Below are 27845 nucleotides of genomic sequence, written 5' to 3'. Positions count from 1 at the left end.
TACAATGTATATGAAAGCCATATAGAAATTGACTTTTAATAGACATTCACCTTCAACAAAAGTTTAGCTTCTAAAACTGGGCAAATTTGACTTTTGTGAATTAGCCCCTTAATCTTCAATTACTACTGAGATAGACCCATCACATTCCAACCCTGAGCAAGGCAAATGTGATTGTAATCTCACTCTCACTGTCTATAACGAGTTAGAAATAACATGGAGTAGCTACTCTGATAGATACTCACCAGGAGACTCTAGCACCTGCAGTAATAACATTCCTGATGAACAAACCTCACCAGAGAATTGCTTTCCTGCTAATTCATGTAAGGCCTGACTGTGCAGTGAAAATTTTCTTATATAAATATTTGATAAGTGAATCAAATTATCACATACTAAATTGTCAAAATATAATGACTGTCTGCCTTGATTTTTAAAAAAAGAACAATTACATTTAATAAATACACAGGCACAGACATACAAAGGCTACCTGCTGTTGGCCACATACCTCTCCCCACCAATAGTGACTACATACCACACCTACCCCAATATGCTGAGTTTTTCAGTTATGGAACAGATCACTTCGGGAAAGAGGGGCATACCATCAACTATATCAGTCCTGCCTAGTCCACAGCAGGAAGAGAACCTTAAATAGTGCACTCGTGGCTATCCCCACAGTAGATCTTTTTGCGCATGAATACAGAAAGCCACAGGTAAAACAGAAACCCCATTTAGCCAACTAGGTTTGAATAGTCTAAACATGCCCGAACAGTTTTGTCTTCTAGGTCTGGGTGGAATGTGTCAGCAAAGGCAGGGACCTGTGTTCCCTGCATTTAGCAGGTATGCAGCAATGCTTCCCGAGCTTGAAAGGGGCTGTGAGTCACTTGGGATCTTGAGAAAATGAAGGTTCTGATTCAGACCCTGGGAGAGTCTAGAGCACAGACATTTCTAAGATGTCTCTGAGGACACTAGAGATGGAGCCTGAAGGCTGATAAACCTCTGGAGACATGCTTTTGAGGAGAAGGTTATAAGCAGGGTCATCTGGGTGACCTCTCAGGCACTTAGGTAGGATGTGATGCCCCAGTGGAGAAGTTAGCACATGCACTAGCACCTCATTTCCTCCCCAAGCCCATGACACAGTCAGGCAAGCTCAGGACTGCCCTGCCCCTCCCTCAGTAAACTGGGGGAATCTCTGAGGCATCTGCCAGGGTGGGGCCATGCCTCTGCCCATCTCATTGGGTGAAATTCCACTGCTGCCATTTCTTAAATGGTTTGTCAGTACCAGTGTATCACTTCCACTCTGGCTGTTGGGTTTCATGTTTGATTCGGATGTCACAGCCTCACTGTCCCTCCCCAGCATCTCTGGGTGAGGGTGAGAATCAGACCCACAGTGGTAGGAAAGATGAAGGAAGCACAGAGGGAGCCTGCCAGTGGCATTATTATTCTAAAGACCAAGACACCCTGCATCCCGCAGCCCAGAACCCAGCACCTGCCACAAAACGCTGTGGCCACACTTTCATTTTTGCGAGTCAAATATTTTTAATCCACCTTCTGCAGATAGTTCTGCCAGTGGGACAACCAGGAAAACATTCTAGATTACCCAATGAAGTTTCCAAAAAGGGTCTCAAACATTCAAACATCCTAGTTGAGTCATTGAGATTAAAAACTAAATTTGGAATTTGCTGTATCTGTAACTCCTTATCCGAGTTAAAAGTACATACAGGATTAGAGAACTTGAATTTAACTACAGTAACAAACTGGACTTTCAAGAACCAGGCCACTAGCAACAGAAACATGGAACATGGGCTTGTCCTGTGGCCCAGCTCTTCACATACATCCTTTACAAGTAATGCCTCCATGCAGTTTTAGAGCACTGAGCATTGTCCCTTTGGAGCATGGCTGTTTTTAAGGCCTACACCATGGGTGACACGTTCATGGCTACACAAACAATTGGAATCAATAAATAGATTTTCAGAGAAGCCTGAATTGCCTTGTTTCATGGCAGGGATTAAGACACCAGACAAGGGGCTGGAGAGATGACTTTGTAGTTAAAAGCACTGGTTGCACTTGCAGAGGACCCTGGTTTGATTCCCAGCACCCACATGGCAGCTAACAATCATCCCTAACTCCAGTTCCAGTTCTGATACAGTCTTCTGGCCTCCACAGGCATTGCACACATGGGCACACTTACATACATGCAGACAAAACATTCATATACATAAAAATACATTTTTAAAAAATTTTAAATAGATACCAGACAAGCAGTACCCGTGAAGGACTCAAATGAGAAGACCCATCTCAGTCTCCAAGGGATACCCACCTTCCTGTCCCATAGAATGGCAATGTGCCTATAGTCATCAGGCTTATCTACCTCCCAATAACCAGGATGTTGGCTCTACCTTGTGTTCTCCCTCCACCAAATCAGACCAGGGGGACACAGCCCTTGAGCACACCCCAGCTCAAAAAGGGGTCGTTCAGCTGCTAGGCACATGACTGCACTAACTAGTTTCCACAGACCCACTTGGGTCACCAACAGTGTCGCCTGAACTGTCTTGGTGACAGGGGCTTTCCCAGCTGTCTTTCCCCCCTGCCTGAGGGTCCACCCTGTCCAGATGAGAGCTACGAAAGAAGGCACATTCCAAGTTCCCCCGCTGGGTCTCCTTGTACAGTGTCAGCTGCGTGTGCACTCGGAACTCAGAAGGTTGGTGATCGTTAGTGTCGCTTTTGTCCATACTTTCCAACCTCTTTGACTTTAAATAGTGTCTGCTAAGCTGAGTCCAACGCAGACAGAAATTTAAGAACGCACTGAATCCATACTGGTTAGTATAGTATCAAGACCACTCCAACTGGTCTACAAGTCATTAAATATCATTATAAGTTAGTTTCAACTTTTACATCTGCCCTACCTGCTGAAAAAGACATGAAGATAATCAGGATATTAAAGTACCAGTATAGACATTAAAGTTTAACCCGGTGTGGATTTTAGCCACATAAGCTCTTGCTTAATAAATATCCTCTTCACCACCATTGGTCAATTTGGAAAATAGATAGCTATCTTAACATTCTTTAAAAAATGTTCTCAACACATATATTTTCACACATAATGGTCTTAAATGAAACGTTTGTTCTTAGAGCTTTTGTATTCACTTAGTATAGCAAGCACATCATGCTCAGTGAGAGTTAAAGAAAATGTTGGCTGAGTCAGGTGCTAAGACCTATGACCACCAGCAGGACAATAGCATATTTTTTATCCACATCTCACTCTGCACACCTTCTCTAGACCCAGGGTGCACACAGGAGCTCTGTCCCACACTGCACAGGCCCCAGGTTTTTTCAGTCACAAATCCAAGAAAAGTCCTTCAGTGACAGCTAAATAGAAACTTGAAATGGAACTTCATGAATATAGACAAATAAGAGCTTGAAGGGTTTCAGAGTTGTGACAAATAGAAAAGGCAAGAAGTCTCAACACAGCTCTGACTGTTCGAAGTGCAGGGAGACTGGGGACTTTCCTGTGGAAGACAGGCCCTCGCTGCCCTTGTTCTTAAGTTCTCATTTTATTCAATCTTTCTCCAATCTCTCTCTCTCTCTCTCTCTCTCTCTCTCTCTCTCTCTCTCTCTCTCTCTCTCTCTCTCTCTCTCTCTCTCTCTCTCTCTCTCTCTCTTGTTCGAAGTGCAGGGAGACTGGGGACTTTCCTGTGGAAGACAGGCCCTCGCTGCCCTTGTTTTTAAGTTCTCATTTTATTCAATCTTTCTCCAATCTCTCTCTCTCTCTCTCTCTCTCTCTCTCTCTCTCTCTCTCTCTCTCTCCCTCCCTCCCTCTCCCTCTCCCTCCCTCTCTCCCTCTCTCCCTTTCACCCTCACACTTTCTCTGTCTGTCTCTCTCCTGATTTGCCTGCTTAGGGACAGACAGGTAATGGAGAAGAAATTGAAAGGGAAAATACAGGGAAAATGTAAATGAAAAGAAGTTATTATAACTGTTATAATGAAGTGCCTTTCATTTAAATATAAGAATGTAACGCTGAAATGAACTTGTGATCCTGAAATGCATTTTTAATGAGTTTCCTTTTTATTTTGCTGCTTCAGTGGCATATTTTAAAGACCCTTTGAAAAAAGCCACATTAAAAACCCCACCAAATGCCACAACACGCAAAATTGGATATTGGTTTATTCCAAAACTGCTGATCAGGAAGAGTGGCTCTTCATCACAAAATGTTGCAGTCACTTTATTTAAATGAGTTTGAATTTGCATTGTGATGTGCCATTCTGATTTAGGGAAAAAAAATTAGATTTTCAGATCAAATTGACCCAGCCAGTGAAGCGTTAAGGAGCTGGCAGGTTTAGTCTGAAAGCCTCATGTTCTATCAAACCTGCAGCCGGTGGAAGTCACCAAGCCTATGGGAAACAACTTTTTCGAGGCCGTCCTCCCTTGCTCTGTTCTTACCAGACTTTCCTCTGCCCTTGCCCAGGTGAACGGCCTTTCCAGTGCAACCAGTGCGGGGCCTCCTTCACCCAGAAGGGCAACCTGCTGCGCCACATCAAGCTGCACTCGGGTGAGAAGCCCTTCAAGTGCCACCTCTGCAACTATGCCTGCCGCCGGAGGGATGCCCTCACTGGCCACCTGAGGACACACTCTGGTAGGTCCCTTGGCATGGCAGGGAAGCAGGCCCCAGCCATTGCAATGTGGGGGCCCCAGGTCATGTGCTCTGTGTTCCTTGTGTCCTTGTCAATTTCCTCCCGCCCTGCCCAGGTCACAGCCTTCTGGGGGTGCTGGCCTCCTGTGTGTTGATCCACTTTTCCTATTGAAGCACAGAAAATGGGGGGGGGGTACGTACATGAGAAAGTCCCACCTTGATGATGTATTTCAGAAAAGGCCTCCTCCCACCGTGTCAGGTAAGTGGGGATTTCCTCGAGGTTTTTCTGCAGGTGCACTCCTCATGCCCCTAAGTTTCCAAACACGTTTTTTAGTGTTCAGTGCTACGCCACATTTATCACTGGCTTATGTAGGACATATTTAATAGCAGTAGTAGGACACAGAGAGGTAGTTCAAACTATAATCCTGCCAGCCCCAGGCACAGCATCCCAGCCAGAGAATAACTCCTGTTCCAGAAACAGTTGGAGGCTTTGGTAGGATAGGCCAGTTCTGGGACTGTCAGAACTGTAGACAGCAGGATATCCCAAATGATCTGGAGTCTTAGAACACAATCCTCATGAATGCCCAACAGTTGTCAAAATGCTCCCAACAGATTAGTCTTCAGTTAGATCACATCTTCTGCCTCGTGGGTGGCTTTCTATTAAGTCTCCCCACAAGCCTCCAGGTCTGAGAAAGGGGATCTTGTCTAGTACGTGATGCTTGCCTGCAGTGTAGTCTATCTGATGTGACATGCACCCTGTCCTGTTGTGTGGTATCATGTGCTATAAACGGCTTTGGGTGCACAAGGTTGGTGGGTCTTTTCTCTGCCCTCAAGGAATGCCCTGTCATAGCCAGCCATCATTCTGTCATTGCTCAGTGGCTTCTCCAAGCAGCAGCTGCACCCTCCATGCAGATGGTGTACAGGAAGATCTCAGCCCAGCTCCCTCTCACTGTCAACATCTGTCAAACATGATGAGTGTATCTGATGGTGTAGGTTGTTCCTCTCTTTGACCCACATTTCCTGAACCCCTCACCAGCATTCTACATATGCATGACAAGACAGTGCTAAAGGTTCCATGGAAGCAGTCTGTCCCGGGGCGGGGGGGAGGATTGGAATAGGAAGAGGACTAGAGCATGTGTTCAGACCCATCTTGAGTTTGGTTTAGGGGATTTCTAAATGAATAAGAGCGAGATTCTACAGGGGTACACCTTTTAATAGCTGTTGGCTATTGGTCAGTGCCTGGGTTTTCTGGTAAGTGACCCCCTTCAGAAGGGCATTCACCCAGACAGCCATAAAAAGGGGAGAAGAGCCAAGGTCCTGAGTCACTTCTCAAGCCTGTCCTCCTGACCATGAACTGCAGGAGACTCCTCAAAGCTCATACACAGAAAACTGTGATTTGGGTGAGCTTAACAAAAAGAAGCCGTCCTCAGTCTCAGGCCTGCCCCTCATGCAGCAGGCAGGGCAGTAGGCTGTAGCAGTGGCCTACCACCTCCCATTCTTAGGTGGGACACTAGCTCAGACCTAGTTCCCTGGAGGGATTTGCTGCAGGGACACAGGAAGAACTGAAGGCTCCTAACACTGTTTGCATATATTTGTGATGAGCATGTGTTCTACCAGGTAAAGGTGGTGATGCCAGGGAGGAGGTGACTTACACATGTAGTCTTCAGCTGTGAGAAGCGTGCAGTCCATGCTGTGCTAGCAGGGAAAAGTGCTGCACATCTGACATTTATGAAGAGTCACATAGTGACAGCCACAGTGTGCTAGGACTAACGAAAAACGCAGGTTCCCAAGCCAGGGGCAGATGTGAAGAGCCACTCTTAGATTGGCACAAGCCACAGATTATCACTCTCAGATTACTGATTTATAGTACAAATCTCTCCTGTATGTCCACCTTTAAAATGAAAGCTGGCATTGCTCCTTTTCTTTCCTGTGAAGTGATGCAGGGTTTAATGTTCTTTGTCTCTATGCCTGCTCATTACATTTGAGGTATGTTGGTAACCTTTCAGTATGGCTAGTAGTTATATATAAAAACAGGTGGTAGACTCTGGACAGTATTTCTCTTGTGAATTCACCCATGAGCTGTAGGGAAATCTATTGTAGACCTGGGGTGCTGCTGACACCGCTATCTGAAAAAAAAACCCTTGACATACACAGCTCCTGGAGAAAAGAAACAATGTTTTAATTGGTTCAGAGTAATCTCATTAGGATGGCAAGAAGACTTCAGCCTTTGTCTGCAAACTCTGGGGTAGCACATTCTCTTCCCTTGCGGATGGCCATGCCCATATTCTATTGAAAACTAGGATCAACCCTATTACTTTCCCTAACATCTAGTGGTGGTGGAGGTTGTGGACTCCAGCACATTAGGGGAAGGTGTCCCATGGTTTATGGAGAGGAGCTTAGTGACTGGTAGCAGGTAGAATGGGCCTTCCTTTCTCCCTGATTCTTTGGGAGTTGTAAGCTTTGTTAGAAACTTTCTTTCCCACAGCAAAATGTAGTTTAGTGCTTTGATTGCAGTAAACACAATTCTTAAGTTTTAGAGTTAAAATCAATCATATACTGAGAAAAGTACTTGTTCAGATATCGTGCCATTTATACAGGAGGCAACTTTGATGGTGAAATTCACCAAAGTTATACAAGTTCCAGGAAAGGACATAGAAAAGTTGTCCATATTCTATTAATTTATATGACAGTACTCAGTAAAAGATGCAATTTTAGGCAACAGTTCATCATTATTTCCTGTGTTTGGGGTACATCACTGTCTCTAGATATTATTCTAGTAATTATTGCAAAAGTAAAAGCTTTGGATTCCACATGAACCTCTTCATAGTACCTGATCACCTAGGAAGAGGTTTAATTAGCATAGACTTTAAACCAGTTACCAAACATTCCCATTTGAATGGCTTCGAATCATACTTTGAAATATGTTAAACCAAACTGCCTGAGAAATACAATACTGATATTGATGTGCAAATTTATATTCCTCATATAAGCAATTAAATTTTCTCTTAAAATTATGTTCACTAATGACTTTAAACATAGGCATTATATAGATTCTTTGCTAGTGTTCTTTTCTTAAAATACCACTCAGTAAAATCAGGAAGAGTTAAACTCATAGAAAACAACATTGCTCCACACAGTGGCCACTACTCATATGTGGTACTTAAGTTTTAGTGAGTTAAAATTAAAACTTTAGTCCTCTGTGGCACCAGCCATACTTGGAATGTTCAGTAGCCCCACATATCTGTGGCTACCATGCTGAACAAGACAGTGGATGCCCCACTGAACAGACATTTAAAGAATATTTCCATCATCATAGTGAATTCCAATAACAAAACTGATCTAGAAGTTACATCATCCTAATGTTCTTCAGGGATAAAATAGAAGATTTCCATAAGCTCAGTTTATGCAAAATACTTTCTGTATTTTCCATGCCTATGACTATCCAGATTATTTTGTATTCTCATATTATTTTTAAAAATATTATATATTATAAATGTAAAATACATTAAATTTTTTATTTATATTCATTTTATGTATATGAGTATGTATTTAAATGCCTGCATGTATTTAAGTGCACTTGTGCATGTAATGACCATAGAGGCCAGAAGAGGACATCAATCCCCTGGAACTGGAATTATGGGTAGTTGTTAGGTGCCCTGTGGATGCTGGGAACAAACCCGGTGTCCTTTGCAAGAGCAGCTAGTGCTCTTAACCACTGAGCCATCTCTTCAGCCCCAGACATTTGTATTCTGTAAGGAGATACAATTGAGATATAAAGTGTCCATTTCATTAAAACATTTTACCAGCATGGTTTCTTCTAAGACCTTTAATTTCTCAGCTTGGCCTCCTGAACTGAGCTCACCCCAATTACATTAGATGTAGCCCCAACCTGATGGGAGGCCCACCCTGGAAGTGACTATGTGTAGATTCTTGAGTCTTCCTTGTGTTTCTGTCCACATTAAAACATTAAAATAGTTTGTATTTCCCCACTTAAGGACTAACTGCAGTGGCTTAAAAACAAGTTTCATAATCAGCACTATAGATTAAGATGAAACAAAAGTGATTTCTTGGTACCTTCAATGACTCATCTGGGCATTAGCATTTTAAAACTTGTCAATTTGACCAAGTCTCTAATACTCATAGCCCTCAAGAGCACATTTTTATTTTTCTACTTTTTTCGGTTATAATTGTATTGCATGCATTCCCATTGCACAGAAGGCCAATATTTAATTGGGGTCTTAAACTCAATTGTGTTTTCTGCAGTTGGTAAGCCTCACAAATGTGGATATTGTGGCCGAAGCTATAAACAGCGAAGCTCTTTAGAGGAACATAAAGAGCGCTGCCACAACTACTTGGAAAGCATGGGCCTTCCAGGCACGCTGTACCCAGGTAAGCGCTGAGGCTCCCTGCCGAGTTGGACCCCTCTCCCGCCCAGTGCCTGGGGAAGGAGGGTGTCCACTCTGTGGCATGCTTCCCACCACACAGTGCATAAGGAATGTTCTGGCCAGTAGCAGTGCACCTACACTAGGAATGACTCGTGTTTTCCACTTTGCAAGTTCTTATCTGACCAGCAGAGCTTGCCTTAAGCCCTCCATTGATAGTGGTGACCCTTAAAAGACTCTGTTATGGGATATCGTGGATGTTTCTGGGGGGAAGGTTGATTTTTTTTTAAGCCTAGAGGAATGAGTTTCAGCTCACGCTGAGAGATAAACAGCCTGCCTGGTGTGCAAGAGGTCATGGGTTTGAGCCCCAGCACCACAAAAATGTTTAAAAGGAAAGATAAAACAAGGTAGAGTAGTGATTGCTCTTTGTGTTCAATAATCCAAATACAATGTCTGTGTTTTTAAAAAAGCTAGTTTTTCCTGAGGGTAATCAAAGAATAGTCAGGCTGTGACTTCAAACATGGTTTAGACTAAGAGTTGAGTATCCATACCTGGGAAGGTGAGGGTAGAAACAGTCATCTGTTGTTGGAAACAGTTATCTGTTTTGAAACTGTTGAAGGAGTACTGGGATGTGTTTTAGATTCTGCCTTGCAGTGAGAATCAGTTTCACCCTAAAATTCCGATTTGTCCCCACTAGTGGTCTTGTGATTTAGAATACTGCAGTGGTGGTCCCATGTACCCTATTTAAGAGGTGAGAAATTACTCTAGCAAAGAGCAGTCATCTGACCCCAGTGTGGCCACAGACAGCCTGGCACACTGGCATTTCATTATATTGGGTTCCTCCTGCCTCACATTGCATCAGAATATACAACATGATTGTAAACACCAAACCAGTGTACTAATCAGCTTTATATCACTGTAAAGAGTGCCTGAGATCCCAGTTTATAAAAAGAAAGGGCAATTTGGATGTAAAGTTTTGGAGGTTTCAGTCCATGCTTGGTTGGTTGCATTGCTTTGGGCATGAAGGTAAAATAGCATGTCATGATGGGAGTATGGGTGTGGTAAAAGCCTTCACATCACAGACTAGGGACAAAGAGAAAAAAAGAAGAGGCTGGGCTTCCACACCCTTCTTTGAAAGCATACATATCCTGAACTACTTACAGAACCTCCATCAAGACTACCCCTCAAAAGTTCTACCACCTCTAACTTGTATCACCCTGGGAACAGGCCTGTGGGGAATATTCCAGATCCAAACTTGCTGGGCTGGGAGGGTAGACAGGAGACGGGGTCTTGGCTAGGTCTGCTCTGATGTGCAGGGCTGAATAAACCTTGCATTCTTATGCATCTCCCTTACCTGTCCCTCTGTGCCCTTCAAAGGTCTGTCCTCATCAGTGTTTAGACAGTCAGGCCACCTCTTCACTCCCCAGACCTGCTTAGGTTCCATTCAGCAAAACCTGCGTCGCTTAGAAGGTGTGAGAAAATGTTTGGTTTTCTGAATATAATTCTTTTTAGTAAAAGGGTTGTGGTCACCTTTTATACTTTGCTGATGTCTCTCTTGGGAAAAGAGCCTCCCATGCACAGATGGCAAGGGAAAGGCACTGGGCTTAACTTGCTGTAGAACAGCCCAAGTAGGGGTAGGGGAGACTGCAGGCAGTCCTACGGTATGGTGGGGTGGAGATCCCATTTGAGATGGGGGCACCTGGGCCAGTGACTGAGCCTACTTCACATAGGAGGAAGGACATGTAAGTGAGCATATTATCTTGATTGATCACATGCATGTGTGAGGCCTACTAGAATTTGGGTTTTATTAGTTTGTCTACTTCCTCTTATCACTCAGGGATATGGGCTGTATGTTGAGCTATTTAGCAAGAAGCACTTACTCATGTCCACTGTTAAAAAATATGCCAGCAATAGTATCCAACTAGAAATATGGGCGTTTAAAGTGGCAGTTATAATAGCAGTGAAGATAGCAGATACTTGGGGATTTTGTCATATGCAAAGTGCAACGATAGCTTGTCAGTCTGGGCAAGGAGGAAACCTAGGAGATGGAAGAGGGAGAAAGGGCTGGATATAATCCATGTGTGTCCTCCCAAATCAAGGCATGGTTTTAACACTGAATTGTTTTATAAATCTTGTTGGCATTTTGTAACCATTTATAATAAAATACATCTGAAGAAATGGGAAAATTGGGAAGACCAGCTTGACATGAAAATATAGCTATGACTCATGGAACTCTTTGAAGAACACAGAGCTAAGTCAATAACAGCACTGGGTAAACCTACTAAATACCTTGTGATAAACAAACATGAACTGTCTGGGAAGGAAAAAAACAAGGCAGAAACTGTTGAAAGAACTAATTCGAAATGTAGAAGATGGGGCTGGAGAGGTGGCTCCATGTTTAAGAGTGCTTGCTGCTGTCCCGGAGGAGCTGAGTTCAGTTCCCAGAACCCACATCAGGAGCTCACAACACCTGTAACTCCAGCTCCAGGAGATCAATGCCCCTGGCATCCATGGGCACCTGTACTCACATGTACATACAAAGATACATAATTTTGTAGAAAAGAAAAGGAATTGTAGAAGATGATTAATTTACATTTTTCAGCTCCTTGAACATTAGCATACATTTCATGGAAATGAAGGAGTTACAGTTCAAAACTTCCTGACCCCCTACACACACACACACACACACACACACACACACACACACACACACACACACACACATACACACACAATCCCCAACTAAAACTGGAAGTCAGAATAGATGAGACTATGCAAAAGACAACATTCTATCTTCTGGTATGGACAAGGAGAGCTAGCATGGAAAAACAGAGAGGGACTAAATTAACGCATATATCTGCATTTCCCTGCATGACCGCTAAGCTTCCTACCCTATGCAGATGCTGTATGGTGATGAGGAAATTGCTGTGTGGTCAGGTATGGGGCCAAAACCTGCTATAGGACCCTACATTTAGGCCACATCCCTGCACTTCTGTTCCCTGTGTAATGATGAAGTCAAACCCTTGAGTCTTTTCTAGATCTGACAGTGTTTGGTTCTCATAGTTGTTTTTAGAGTTGATGAAGGTGGTCTTGGGAAAGGACCCTCCAAAGCAATACAGTTAAGCTCGGTGCAGCCTCAGATGGTAGAGGTGATGCTTGTTCTTTTCGTCTTAGGGATGATGTGGGTTGAGCATGTGGAGAAAGGAGCTTTAGCAGGTGGCTGGTCATTGGTGTTAAATCTGGTGTCTGTCGGAGTGCTGGGAGGCTGAGAAGTAGTCCAAGGAAGGGCCCGACTTTGGGCATTTCAGAAATGTCATGTGAAGCACTGGATGCCGCAGAATCTTGAACTGCAAGCATTTCTAAACTGGCCTCTCTAACTTCTTTGACTTTAGTTATTAAGGAAGAAACTAATCACAGTGAGATGGCGGAAGATCTGTGCAAGATAGGACCAGAGAGATCCCTTGTTCTGGACAGACTAGCAAGCAACGTCGCCAAACGTAAGAGCTCTATGCCTCAGAAATTTCTTGGTAAGAGTTAAATGTTTGCTGTCTCTTAACATACAACTATGTGGGTATTTTAGACTCAAATGGAAATTATTTGAAGGTGGAGGCAAGGGAAAAAAATTCACTTTTTGAAAAAAGTGGTAAACTTAATATTTCTTAAATATTTTAGATTTTTTTTGAAAAATTTTCTTTAAATTGACAAACTTTCATGAGGAATTTCTTAGATGTGGTTTTGTAGCAGCTGGGGCCCTTGGTATGATGTCAGTGTTCCTCTATGGGTGATCAGATCAATCAGTCTTAAGATTGAGAGCCAGGGGCCCCCTCATGGCAGGACACCCTCACACCTGCTTTCGTCTCTGAGCTTATATCACTCTCCTCATGAAGAACAATAAGGGCTAATGTGGGAACTGAACAGAGACTAAGCCTTCAGCAGAGCCAGTGATGGAGCAACACAGCTAGACTTGCTATTTGAGGAGCAGTGCAGACTGAGCCCCGTACTCCTCCAGCCACTGATGCCTACTATAGATCATAAGCAAATGCTCCATGCCTGTGCTCCAGGCAGACTCCGGAAGGACAAGGAAGAAGTTGAAGGAGGTGCCTGAGTGGAACTCACTAGCCTCGGAGACCAGCCTGAGGTTAGCACAGAGCCATTCATTAACTCTGTGACCTGGGAAAGAAGAGTCAGCGTCCCCAAGCCTTAGTTCCATCTTTTATGTGTCTCATAGAGTAATAGTGAGCATGAAACCACCTCAAGGACGTGCAAACTTTTAGAAGCCCTCAATGTGAAGGACAGGCAAAGTAACATTCAGGAAAGAGACTCGAGTAACTCGTTCATGAAGCTGAGATGAACCTTGAGAAAGGAACAAGATTTCAGCACTGCATCACACAGACTTGGGTGGAGCAAGGAGGGCCTGGCATATGAGGAAGGGCTGTGCTGGTAGTGGGGTCTGGAACAGGACAAGTGGGACGTGAGAAGAGGAAGGATGTACCCAGCTTAGTGCAACTACCCCTGGGAAGCAAGTTGTCCCAGAAAGTTCTGGTCATAGGACAAATGGCCTTCAAATGCCAAGCTGAGCAAATGTGTTATTCAGAAATACAGAAAAGGCAGAGGTTTTTTCAGTAGGAGCACCAGCTTCGAAAAGAGAGGCAGCATGGAACACAGTTAATTGGAAAGGGGGGATTATGGGAGTATCGGCAGCAATCGAGAAGAGGGAGGTTTGGTGAAGGCAGAATGGAGGCCAGCATGGGGTTGGTGAAGGAAATCATGGGTTTTCTAAGGGTGAAGCCTGGAAAATAATGGACTTCAGGTTCTGATATGATCGTTTTCAAGGACACTGGTAAGAGCAGCCCATGGAAAACTATGCTAAAGAGAGCCTGGAACGAGAAATTGGTGAAACCCCCTCCCGCCCCCACTAGGGGGCACCTACAGGAATGGAGAAAGACAGATCGAGTTCTTGGGCACCCACCTTCCTCATACAATTACAGACAGGGCTACAGTTTGACCTTTTGACTGAGTGGAGATTTGCCATGGATTGGCGGTTGGGAAGAATAGGGGAAAGCGATTCTATTTGAAAATAAAATAGAAACCACTTGCTGGAAATACTGTGTGTGCAGTTGTCCAGGCAGATGTGAGCTTTTGAACTGAAAGAATGAGAGACTCCATTTCCTGACTGGAGAAGGAAGAAATCTTGGACAAGGAATCTGCTGTTGGGGTGACTGGGATTTTAGGCAACATCACGTATAGGGCCCCTAGCTCCTCCCTCCTCAGGAAGCATCAACTGGGAAGCCCCAGAGAACAGGAGTCATGGGGAGTTTGATGGGGTGCCCAGGGAGATGGGCAGTAACAAGTGTGTCCAAGGGTTGTGAAAAGTTAGTGACCTCAGGAAGCAGGGCCTCACTTCCTCTTTTGGATTAGGAGCCTGGAGAATGCCACATGCTTTGGTAAATGACCATGTCCAGTGCTGTTTAGCTTTGGAGACTTCAGTCTAAATAGAGCTTCTGTGACATGCTACCATAGCCACCCGGGGTGAAACCAGTGTGGGCATTGTCGTATTCACATGCTCCTGTGTTAAAAAGAGCAACAAAACCAAGTGCTCTGCTGGAGCAAAGCTGAGATGAGAAAGCAGTCTCCAGGACAGTGGTTAAACCCAGGGGGAACTGGCATTGTGAGAACAGAAGGATCAGGAGAGAGGAAGTGGACTGTGGAAGGCGGGGTCTTAGCAGCTGTGTTCTGTAGGTGTTCCCCCAGGGGTGACTGGCAGTTCAGGTCTTAACCAGCGCCTATCCCTGCTCTCCTGTGTCTGCCATCCTTTCACTGCTACCTGATGCCGTTCCCAGCAGCCCTTCGCCCTGTGTCACAGTTTCTCCCGCTCTAAAGCATAAACGGATGGACTAAACAGGCTCCCCGTCCCCTCCAGGATAATAGACTATTTTGTTACTAAAATGGCATGTGGCTGATGAAAATTTTGGTACAAACGTTTAATTTTTCATATAACTAAATCCAGCATCCAGGAATGACTAATATTAAATTAGATTAACATCATTCTAAATTTCTTTCTACCATATATATGTCAGTAGGTTGAATTAAGAATTGGTGGATTCTAATGTAGAGATGTGAAATAAGTACTTTTTAAAGTTTCTAAAGAGTGCATCTTTTTTCCTCAGGATGGACATGCTGATTTGTTGTACTTCCTTTCTTCCCATATATTGCTAGAAAATATTTTCACAGTAACCAGAACATACTGAACATGTCTTAAAGAGGTGGCCAAACATCATCTTCTAGAGGAGATACTATTTTTTAAAGAATTTCTCTAAGGCAGATGCAGGTGGATCTCTGTGAGTTTGAGGCCAGCCTAGTATACATAGCGAGTTCCAGGCCAGCTAGGGCTACAGGGAAACCCTGTCTCAAAAAAAGAGAGAAAAAAAGAATTTCTCTAAAATGAAAATATTTGTTGTGAAAAAACATTAAAAGCGTGAGTCATTTTATTTTTTATAAGTCTTTGTTTGTTTGTTTTGATTTAGACAGAATCTTCCTCTAGTCCCAGGTGGCTTGGAAGTCACTAGAGCAGCCTGGCCTCGGTCTCACAGAGATCCACCTGCCTCTGCCACCTGAGAGCCAAGATTAAAGGCAATGTGCCACTGCATGCAGTGTTCATTGATGCCAGAGAGGGCATTGAATCCCCTGGAACTGGAGTTACAGAGTTTGTCAGCCACCATGTGGGTTCTATGCCAGAGCAACAAGTGGTCTTAACCACTTAGCCATCTCTCCTTGAGTCACTTATATTGTTATATTTGCATTGTCCATTTCTAGAATATTCACATTCTGTTCAGTAATCATTATTCTTAGAGTATTGTAGCTATCTTTACACAGATTTAAGGATCAGACCCAGGCCTCTTAGCGTTATTTGTTTTGACTTATCCCTCCTTTGGGTAGAACCTACATCCTAGCACCCTCTTGAAGGCGTTCCATTTCCACCATTGCTTTGTTTGAAGATTGTACCTGAGGAGCATGCTCAGAAGTATGTGGCCTTGGGCCACTCTTCCTTCTGTCCGCGAGAAGGCTGGATCTTGTCACGTTGTCTGATAGCCTTTCTTGTTGGATGTTGTCATGATTCTAAATCCAATATGATTGTTTTTCTTTAATGTGATTTTACTTTTCTCCCTAAATGCCTAAAGAGTTATTCTTTGAACCCTGAAGTCACACACCCTAAGAAGCATCTTGAAGGTTCACACTCTGAATGAAAATGCCCTACCTCTGTAATCCTGAGGATTTTCCCTCCTTGTTTCTTAGAAATTCTCTTTCACATCAGTTCTTTTCTTCTGTCCCCTGTGATCTCTACTCGTGTCACAGATTGGGTAATTTGTCTTCCATGTCTGTTAGCATTTCATTATTTTTATTTCTTTGTCTCTTTACATGGATTCACTGTTAGTGTTTTCTATTTTCCCTCTTTCTGAGTAATTTGATTTTTAGTCATTTTTATGCTAGTGCTTGTTTTCAAATTTATGCGTTAAGTCTGTAGTAATGTTTTAGATTTCATTTTGTTTGCTGAGATGTGAACTGTTGTTTTTGAATGTTACCTTTGAATATCCTTAAAAATTGACTCCATGTCATGAGGTAATTGTGAAGCATTTTCTCTCTTCTTGGAATTAAATTTATTTTTTTTCCCTAGGATGGACTTAACTTCGTTCATTTTACTTCCTTTCTTGCCTTGTATTGCCAGAAAATGTGTTCACTGTAACCATGACACTTCTTTTTATCCCGCTTATCACTTGGTCTGATGTAGCTTGATTGACATTTCACTGCTCTTCCCATTGTATCTGAGACTTTTTTCCTATGAGACCTATGGCTTTTTTAAATCCTGAAAGAATGCCAAGGATGGTGTTGGGGGAGTTCAGGTGAGGCAGAGTTCAGCTTTTGTTAAAAAATGTTCCCATCTGAGTGTTTGCTTTATTTTCAGATTTGGTTAAATGCCCTCAACCAATGGTGTTTAGTACTTCCTGTCTCCACAGGGGACATTTCAGGGCTTTGGTTCAGCTTCCCAGGCAGTGCAACTCATCAAGGTCTTTGTTTTTACGCTAGAGAGCCAGCCGCCATGCAAAGGACTTTGATGTCATTTGGTTCTTGTAGCAGAGCTTTCAGCTGCCCTGTGATCAGAAAAGCAAAAAGAACAATTGAACCTATTGAATCAGAGGTTTCCCTGTCGATATGAGGATTTTTGGGGAGTACTGAGGATGTTGTTGATCCCATCTGTTAGTGCCATTACCCAAAGCTTTGCCTTGCATCTCATGCAAGAATTTTCTGTTTCTTTCCTGGGTCATAGATAAATGTAAAATAGAAAATGAACAGCCGATAGATAGATAGATAGATAGATAGATAGATAGATAGATAGATAGATAGATAGATAGATAGGGAAGGAAAGATAAGACCAAGAAGGTTTGAAAAAGCCATCAGGAAGCAATGTTTTATAAGCTTATGTAAACATACATACATATATGTATATATCTAAACTATATATCCATTGATAGATAGATAGATAGATTAGATAGATAGATGATGATGATAGATGATAGATAGATAGATAGATAGATAGATAGATAGATAGATAGATAGATAGATAGATAGATAGATGATAGATAGATAGATAGGTAGATGATAGATGATGATAGATAGATAGATGATAGATAGATAGATTAGATAGATACATAGGCCGGATGGATGATAGGTTTCAGTAGTGAATTTTGTAGGTTTGTATTTTTCTCATATGGATATAGAAATTTCATGGGTATATTTAATATGCCATGGTAATCTGGAATGTATGTTTGCTTTCTTTCCTATACCCATTTGCTGTTGATACTAAGTTTTTGAAACAATAGAGGTTAGTGGTTGCCTAGAAAACCACAGAACCTCGATGTCAGGGAGAAACAGGAAAGCACCACCTGTGCTGACAACACACTTGTACATCCAGCGGAGTTGCACTGCCAGCCCACACCCTCCTCTTTTCGCTAGGGTTTGGTAGCAGGTTAGACCTTGTTTTCATGTAACAAGCCAAGTAGCACCTGGATTTTTAAAAAAACGGGGGGAAAACCCACAAACTTGGTTTTAGGCATGCTATGCAATTACTTTGCCCTTGAATGGAAAGAAAGGCCACTTCAGTGGTCCCTACCATCCCCTACACAGGGATTTCATTCTGTCCAGTTTCTGAGAGGATGTAACTGGGTGTAGACAAGTTTTCTTTCTGTAGTCTAAGCATCACACTATGCCGTTATCAGGGTATGTGCCGCTTTCAGTAGATGAAAGCAAAGGAAAACAAACTGTCATGTGGTACGCATCCATTAAGCATAAGAAACACAATGTGAAGATATTTCCTAGAATAGTGAGGAATATATTCCTGGCCATCATAAATGGTCACAGTTTTTTTTTTTTCAATGACTATGAGTAGATTTATGAACTGTGGAATAGTTTGTCCTACTGTCAGTAAAGAGGAGTTTAGGGAAGGTAAAGAGTTCAATGTCTGATGAGAGGTGCTGGGATCATCTTCTGCCACCAGCCTCATCAGCCACCTTCAGGCACAACCTGCCTCTGAACAGCCCCTCCCTCACTTTTGTACCTCTTTAGTGCATTCGCTGGCTGTGGCTGGAAGGTCGCTTCCTTCAGACCCTTCAGTGTCCATTTTTATTTGGACAAAGTCAGTTTGGTCTGGGTTTCAGTTTATGATCCTATCTACCACTTGGACACTAGCTCTGCTCCCTGGACCTTCACAGAGTCCCACCATGTCCCCCTGAGGACAGTCCCTGCCAGTGTCTCCAACAGTGGGACACAAAAGCTCACTCACCCAGTTGGCTCTTAGGAGGAAGCCTTCCTTTTTTCTTGGGATTTCTCAGATGGAGATGGATTACATCATTACATGTAGTGTGTATCTTCCCTGCTAGCTCGGCGAATCTAAGGATGGGAACTATTTTCACTGGCTCTCCTTTTAGTCCCACTATCCAACCAGATGTGTTGAAGGAGGGAAAAAAACAGAGTCTGGGTACAATGTAAACAGTGCATCTGTCCTGTGAGTAGCCTTATGTGCAATGACTTACTCTCTCACCATCACTGACAAGGTGTACAAGTTGCTAGTCCTGCCAATAGGAGTATGAAGAATTGCTGTAATGAATGAGTCTGTTAACTGAGCCATGATTTCATGCTGGATTTAACAACAATGTTTTGAGAAGGTATATCTTTAAGGAAGTTCATTTTATTTCATTATTGATACATTTACCCACAAACTAATCACCATAAAGCCAAATCCAGTCTCATATTTCAGGGGTACCAGGGAAGTAAGCTTATATTAGCCAGCTTTCCACCACTATAGAGAAATGCCTGAGATAGTCAACTTACAGAATGGAAACTTTAATTTTGACTTACTGCTTAGAGGTTCCTTGTCTGATCCATTGATCCTGTTGTGCTGGGCTGGTGGTGAGACAACATATCCTGGAGAGAGTAGGTGTTAGAGCAGAAATACTTGCCTTGTGGCTGGGATGCAAAAGAGGAAGATATGAGGGCCAGGGTCCCAGCACCTCTTTGAGGACACAGCCTCTATCTATCTTCCCATTAGACCCTCCTAAAGATTACAGAACCTCACAGTACAGGGTATCTAACCATTTGGCATTGGGATAAGACACTGTCATCTACAAACATGTTGGGCCACATTCATTGCTCTCCTGGGATTCATGCAGTCCATGGACCACAGTTTGGACACATGGGCCTTTGGAGGCATCAAAGGTCCAGGCTATAGCAGAGTTCATGTAGTCCTACAAACTAATCATATGAGAGTCTGTTTCTCGAGGTCAGGGCCCCATCACCTCTGAGTTCTCCCATCAGTTCCCTGTTTATCTTTACTGTTGGGCATGTTTGTAAAGAGTGAAAGAATGGTGTGTGTCCCACCCTGCTCCACAGTAGAGCCTTTGTTTGCTTCCTGCTTCCTGCTTCCGGCCTCATTCCTGCTGAGCTCTTCACTGGAGAAGAGAGGGTTCAGAGGATTATGTTTATGTGTTTTTTCTACTTTCATTGTGTACTGGGGCCTACCAATTTTTGTGTTATTCATTTGGCATAATGTGTTAGTGTTCTAATACATGTTTTTCTAGATTATCAAAATGATAAATTTAATATATCATACAGTGCTTTAAGCATATCACATATCATTATCAATTATGATTGTGCATTTTAATTTTATAAGTTTAGGATAGATTAAGCAGTATACACTTGGAATACTATTTAAAATAGTTAAGTCTGATAATGTTTAATTTCACCATACTTTATGAAAATTAGAAGTATGAGTTTGCCTGGTGAAATCTGCACTGTTTAAGCTGTCAGGTATAATCTTTGGTTTCCCTATTTATTTAATGGATCAACCACATTTCTCTAAATGTGCAAGATGTTCAGTAGACCCCTGTGCAAGATGTTCACTCTTACCCTCCTGTGTGGGTGCAGATGTGCCCTCTCTGCAGGGGCACTAGGATGCCTTCCAGTCCCCCAGGTATAGATTTCACTCATGGTTACCTGCTTCCCACAGGAGACAAGTGTCTGTCAGACATGCCCTATGACAGTACCAGCTATGAGAAGGATGAAATGATGACATCCCATGTGATGGACCAGGCCATCAACAATGCCATCAACTACCTGGGAGCTGAGTCCCTGCGCCCACTGGTTCAGACGCCCCCCGGTGGCTCCGAAGTGGTGCCAGTCATCAGTCCCATGTACCAGCTGCACAAGCCCCCCACAGATGGGCCTCCAAGGTCCAACCACTCCGCACAGGACAGTGCAGTGGAGAACTTGCTGTTGCTGTCCAAGGCCAAGTCGGCATCCTCAGAGCGAGAGGCCTCCCCAAGCAACAGCTGCCAAGACTCCACGGACACCGAGAGCAACGCAGAGGAGCAGCGTGCTGGCCTCATCTACCTGACCAACCACATCAACCCACATGCCCGCAATGGGCTGGCACTCAAAGAGGAGCAGCGCGCCTACGAGGTGCTGAGGGCGGCCTCAGAGAACTCGCAGGATGCCTTCCGCGTGGTCAGCACGAGCGGTGAGCAGCTGAAGGTGTACAAGTGTGAACACTGCAGGGTGCTTTTCCTGGATCACGTCATGTACACCATCCATATGGGCTGCCACGGTTTCCGGGATCCCTTTGAGTGTAACATGTGTGGCTACCACAGCCAGGACAGGTACGAGTTCTCATCCCATATCACACGGGGGGAGCATCGCTTCCACATGAGCTAAGCCCAGCCAGGGCCTACAGAAGCACAAGGACAACTGCCTTCACCTCCCGGCAGCTGGACCCACGTGGACAGTGTTGGGTGTGGATTTGCAGGTGGCTTTTGTTCTTTTCAAAAGTTGGTTGGTTGGGATTTTATTTGCTTTTGAAAACAAGTTTTTGTTGTTAGAGGCAGGATTGCATTGTACTGGGAGCACTTAGAACATCCATCCCTCTAGACGGTTTTGTTGACTACTAGCTGAAATCCTCTACCAATGGCTTCCTAGCATCCCTTTCAAACAGAGCCTGAACATTTAGAGAAATGACTAAAACAATTATCCAGGAAGGAGTAAGGTGGGCCCTGCTGTGAGCACAGAGTTCATGCCCTGTGTGTCCTCTGTGTCCCTAGGAGCACTGAGCACAGCCACTGAGGTGGGGCCATCTCAGGGAGCTCTGCTGGTGAGCCACAGGACCCAGGTGTGAGGCAGCTGGGACAGCAGCCTATGTGGAGAACATGATCTCAGGCTACCTGTATCCAGGACCAGAAGTTTGAAAGATACTATTCATATTCTGCCTTGGAGACTAGCATCTGGGCAAGTTGTGCTCAAAGTTTCCCCTGGGCAAGGGGAGGAAGAGACTGTTGAGCCTCACAATAACACCCCAGCTACCTGATGAGCCTGGCCTTCAGGAGGCATTTGGCCAGTGAGACAGCTCTGAGCTCCCAAGGGCAGATGTGGGGGGCCCTCTTAGTGGCTTTGTCATCTCTCTGCTTTTCACATCCCAAAGCCTACCACTGTGTTTTAAATACCACTCCTGAAGTCACTGTGTTTTAAATACCACTCCTGAAGTTTGAACCTTAATTTGAACTTCCCATACAGAAAACTCCTCAGAAGCCAAAGTTTTCTTCTAAATCCCACTCTCAGTTCTCTGGGCATCTAGTCTTCCCTGGGCCCGTTAAACCTGAGACCGAGACCTGATATCCCCAGCAGAGCCCAACCCCACCCCTTCATTTTCATTAAGTCTCTGTTCTGCCTATAGCTGTGAACCTGGGTGTCCTCATCCTGGTAAAATTCTTTCCCTACTCTCACTGTTTATTGTTTGAAAATCCATAAGACCATGATTCAGAATGACTCTTTTAGCTTAATATGTGAGCCCAGCATCTCAGTGACTAAAACACAGAACAATCCTGTTTTTAAACCAAATTTACAAATATTTTGAAACCCTCCAGCACAAAGACAAAGTAGTATGTGTCTACAGGACATGGGACTGTGCACCTTCACCCCAGGAGTGGTATTAGAATATTGGAATGATCGGGCCACAGTGTGACTGGTTCAGGTTCCCAGAGAGGAATGCCCACCAGGTCTCACAGGCAAGGGACAGGTGATGCTAGAGGCTAGAGCCAGTCCAGCCATACCAAGACAGGGATGCCTCTCTGAAGCCAAGTCAGTTATCAGCCAGGAAGGGCCTCCTTCGAGATTCTTTGTTAGGTCATTACTCTCTACCACTTCAGAAAAAAAAAAAAATACATATAATTTCAAGAGTTTGCAGTACTGACTTCACAGAAACTTTCTGAGGTGAACCCAAAGAACTGTAGGGAAAATTGTTCATAAGTAACTCAACATTTAACCCAAGGCAAGGGTGATTCATCTCAGCCCTACTGAGACTTAAAGCTGGATCATCACTGTGAGGATTGTTCTGTGCGTTGTCGCCTCCTTAGCAGTGTCCCTGGTCACTACCCTGTAGACGTCAGTAGTACCCCTCATTGATAGCCAGAAATGTCTCCCAGTGTTTCCAGATGCCACAGGGGGACAAACTTCCTCCTCATTGAAAGTCACCTACCTAAATGAATTCTAAATCAATTGAAGTTGTGGGAAGTTTTCCAAAGATAAAAGGCACCTGAAGGCTTTTCCCACCCAGCAGTCTCAAGCTACACTGCTTCTTTGGAAAGATAGGTTCTATAAATAAAAATAACTTCCTGGTGTGCTTTTGAGTTCTGTTGCAGGAATTGAGTTCACAAAGGTGTCTCTAGAGTCATGGATTTCTTTGCTTTCAGAAAAATGTGGTGTTTTGAAAGTGGAAATAAAATTGTAACTATAATGATTGACACTGTGTGAAGGGGGAGTTTGAGGAACTAGAGCTGTGGGCAGCTTTTGTTCAGTATGCAGTTATGCAGAAAGCCAGGCCTTATCCAAATTCATAGACTCCAGGTGACAACCTTCCAAAGCTTCCGATGCTCTGGCATATTTTGCTCACTCTTGTTCTTGCATCCCACAGTCAGCTGGTGGAAGAGAGACAGCTCCAACCCCAGCCCCCCCACCCCTGCCCCGCCCCGCCACCTGCATTCAGAGGTAAAGCAGAACTGTAAATAGTGGCTTCAGGAGCTGTTTTCTAAAATGCTTTGCCCCTTCCTCTCACTGCCTTTTTTAGCCAATATAAATGTCTATTTGCACACCTTTTGTTGTGGTTTTATATTGTAACAGCATTTTTTGAAACTATTGTATTTAAGATAAGGTTTCATATTATGTCCACAAGTAATTAAATTATGTTTGAAAGGTGGCTATATTCTGTACCAAAAGTTGCTGAAGTTTTCCTTCTAGCTGGTAAAAGTAAGATTTTGCATGACCTCACTTTTTGTTCTGTGGTTTATTCTGTGGATGGTATGTGTCTTGAGTACCACTGTGTGCTAAAATGTGCCCAGATCCCATGCCTTCATGTTGTGTTATAAGTGGCTATCAGAGGCAGAGGGTTCCTAGGATAAGGCAGACCTGTTGGTGACAGCTTAGCAATCACAATTTGTCATTCCCTCTCCTCCATTTTCCGCAGCTTCCTGCCCCAGGTCCTGTCTGTGATTTGTACCTTAGAGTGTGTGCTTGTCCTAGTAAGAGTTATGAGCATCGTGATGCTACCACTGCATGATCACCAAGACCACATCCCAGTCACTTCAGATACCAGCATGTTTCATTTCAAACTCAGAATCAACCACATAATAAAGTCTTACAGTCATCATTGAGAAAAAGAGCTGCTTGTTCCAGAGATGGGAGTTTTTTGTGTGTGTGTGTGTGTGTGTGTGTGTGTGTGTGTGCTTTTTCCTTCTTTCATTTTGTTTTGACTCCATTGTGAGTCTTGTAACATTATCTTGCCCAAACAAACTCAAGATGAACTGAATTTATGTAGATGCACCGTGATGTAAAATCTGCTTCTCTCTTCTTCAGTTCCAGCAAAAAGAATGGGTAAACACTAAAATCCCAATCTCCTATATTTAACATGTTTCTGTGTTTTCAACTTTAAAGTGGACCCGAGTTAGATTTGAGATGTACTGGCATTTAAAACAGGGTGCGCATGCACATTTGGTGCTATGGCACTCACTGTAAGTGGGACCAGATACTAATATGCAATACTGTTTCCAGTCCTTTCCAGTACTTTTTATAATGTTGTCTGTGGTGATTGTTGAGGTCAAATCTGCTCATTTCAGTACAGCTTCAGATGTTCTCCCTGCTGACAGCTATAAGCACAGGACTGTAGGTGCAAAAATCAGCCATCTTTCCAGTCCCGCCTCTGTGATGTTAGATTATCTCTGTTTAGCTGTGAACAGGGGATTATCACTGAAGGAGTAGAGTATCCTTTTGCATACCTTTTGTAGTGTTTTTTTTTCGTAGTGGTAGATAAATAAATAGTACAGATACTCTGTATGCCCTATCCAGTGAAGTTCACACAAGCATAAGAGATGCCCATCAACACAGGAATCGGTGGCACACTTCCTCCCAGTTAGATTCCTGGATGTGAGGAAGATGGGCCTCAAGACAGATGTAAAACAAGGTAGAATCCACATGAGCAGATAGCCATTGAACTCAGCAGACTGCTGGCCCTGTTTATAGCTATACAGCCTTAGGAATACCAGGTCACAGTCTTGAGGGTGGGCAGAGGAAGAAGAACATTTCTATTTCCCACAGCACCACTCATGAGTAGCCAGGCCCATGGCAGAGTGACCTCGGCCTGAAACCTTTGTTAGTCTCCTGCAGATGGGCTCCCTGTGCCAAGGTTGGGCCAGTGTCATGAGGCTTGTCCTTACTCTGCTGCAGAACTACACAGTTGCAAGCCTCTCTTTGCCCCTTGAGATAAACATTTAGTATCATCTGAGTTCAGATCCAGAAAATGAGGGAATGCAGTTTACACAGTACCACACTGGACCAAGCAAGTAAGACAGCAGTGAAGTCATGGTTGGGGTTTTGCATCCAGCTCTGGTACCAGTACCCAAGGAAGACCTTAATAACATGTCTTGTGAAGGCATTGTATTCTCCATTGCAGCCTCCTTGGGTTATCACCATATAAAGAACACACCATTCAAATGGACGTACAAATATGGTGAAACACCCATTTGGAAACTTATTCCACACCTTACATATCTCAGTGGTCACTGATTAAAGAATAAAGAATATCCACACTGACTTAATAATGGCAGGGCTCAGAATAGGGGTGTTGACAGTAAGGGAGACTCCCAAGTTTCTCAGGACTGGTCTCTCTGAAGCAGCTCAGCCCCACCCCAGCCTACCCCTGTTGTTCAGTTGCTTCCAGAGGTTCCTTGCTGAATATTCTGGAGCTGGAGGTATTCCTGTGACATAACCAACCATGAGATGTGGTAACAAACGCCCTGCCCTTGTCTGTAGATATGTGTATAGACTGTTCACTATTGTACTCTGCCCTCCCAGAGGCATACTGAATGCTAACTGGAAACCCCTGAAAGAGGGAGTTAATCGTCAGTTTTCTGGGGACCAGACTCGTGATTAAGGTGGTGACAGAGGGGAGCATCCAAAACTCCAGAGAGAATGACAGCCTTGATGTCCAGCTTTTCGCTCAAAAATTAACATGAATTTCTGACCCTGGAAAACAGAGTTTTATAATTCATTTACCTACTTCTAGTCTGAAGAGATTGCTGGAAACATGGCTTCATTTCTGAGGAGTATGCAAATTTAAACGTTGGGCTGCATTTTAAATGTGAACCTGGAATCTGGATTGGAAGCTAAAGGTCAGACTTGAAGGATAGGAGGCCCAAGGTCCCTGATCCCATTTTCAATGAAGCTCAGTCATATTTTCTATCAAAATAAAATGTGGTGGAAGTTTTGTGACTTCATGGTGAAACCTCCTTACAGTCTCATGAACCCATTCAGATTCTCAAAAAACAAAATCTGAAGCAGTAGGGATGTGGCTGAGCTGATAGAGTGCTCACCTAGTGTGTATGAAGCCCTGGGTTCCATCCCCATAAACTGGGTATGATGGTGTACACCTATAATCCCAATACTGTGGAGGTAGGCTACAGAATGAGTTCAAGGCCAGCCTTGGATACATGAGACCCTGTCTCAAAAAAAAAAAAAAAAAAATTTTTTTTCTGAATGTTGCATTTTACTGTGGCCTCTATTAAAAAACACAGCAAGGAGAAAAAGAAAAAAAAGAAAGACCCTGTCTCAAAAAAAAAAAAAAAAGACTTTGTTTCTGAATGTTGCATTTTACTGTGGCCTCTATTCAAACACAGAGCTAGGAGCAAAAGAGACAAGAGAATTAAGCAATTGGCTGAAAGACTCAGGAAGTTCTCAGACAACCAAAGTGGGAACTCCATGTTCCGCCATCATTCTGGAAACTTCAGGCCCTTTTTCTGCAACCAGCTGGCACAGCCCTGATGCAAACAGAGATAGGGCCAAAATGTTGCTGTTGCTCTACAACATGTGCCTGTACCCCTTCCCAAACTACTTTCCTGTCCCCAGCATACACACACACCTCTGAGCAAACCAAAGTTCAAGGCACCCCCTTGACCTCTAGAACAACAGCATTGCCCCCAGCAGCCTGGCGCTCTTTGATTTTTCCCACTATTAACTAGCCCTGAGCAAATTCATTCCTGGGATTGGCAGCCACAAGCTGCCCAGCTCCCACATTATGAACAGAATGCCCAGAGACTCCCAAGTTTCCCAGGACTGGTCTCTCTGAAGCAGCTCAGCCCCACCCCAGCCCACTCCTGTTGTTCAATTGCTTCCAAAAGTCCCTTGCTGAACATTCTGGAGCTGGAGGTATTCCTGTGACACACACCCACCGTGAGATGTGGTAACAAACGCCCCACGTGAAGTATGGGGCCAGCTCTCCCACATGCTAAGGAGTCAGCCATTAGTACTAGTTCATTGGGAGCCGTTATAGCCTTGACCTTCCTGAGCCTATATCCATTGTTTTCAGGATGGAAGAATTAATAATGTCTTCTCACCAGAGTTTGAAACAATTAAGTCACAGACAAAAGAATCAGAAAGTAAGAGAATGAAAACACTTATTTTACTACTCACAAAACCTACAGTAGAGACCTGGCTTCGGTGTGTGACCACCCGTAAGAGCAGAAGGGAAAGACAGAAGGCCACATGGTCCAGTCCTCGCCACCTCAGTCCCTCTAGTGGAGAACTTTGCCATTCTATTTGACCTGCATGTCTTGGTGAGACAGAAGGTCATGTCCCAGTTGTCATAGTTTCCATAGTGACTCAGTCTAAAACAATGTCATTCTCTGTGACTGTCCTTAGCATGGGCCTTCTTAATGAGCCTCCTGTCTCCTGGGTCTCCTTGATGCAATTCAGC

At 43.8% G+C, this 27845-nt stretch overlaps 1 protein-coding gene across 3 annotated transcripts in view; it reads left to right on the top strand.

The window, feature by feature from the left end:
* Nucleotides 1–23869, top strand: part of Ikzf1 (IKAROS family zinc finger 1) — a 92353-nt gene extending 68484 nt beyond the window's left edge. For all 3 annotated transcript variants that reach the window (XM_029554170.1, XM_029554171.1, XM_029554172.1), the window contains 4 exons: nt 4461–4628; nt 8889–9014; nt 12400–12534; nt 20565–23869. In XM_029554170.1, coding sequence (XP_029410030.1) covers nt 4461–4628; nt 8889–9014; nt 12400–12534; nt 20565–21268 — 1133 coding nt within the window. In that variant the 3' untranslated portion in view covers nt 21269–23869. The remainder of the gene's footprint in view (nt 1–4460; nt 4629–8888; nt 9015–12399; nt 12535–20564) is intronic.
* Nucleotides 23870–27845: the final 3976 nt, after the last annotated feature.

Source organism: Nannospalax galili, unplaced genomic scaffold (genome assembly GCF_000622305.1).
Source record: "Nannospalax galili isolate Female #2095 unplaced genomic scaffold, S.galili_v1.0 scaffold304, whole genome shotgun sequence".
Taxonomy (NCBI): Eukaryota; Metazoa; Chordata; class Mammalia; order Rodentia; family Spalacidae; genus Nannospalax; species Nannospalax galili.
This window is presented reverse-complemented; position numbering and strand designations above follow the sequence as displayed.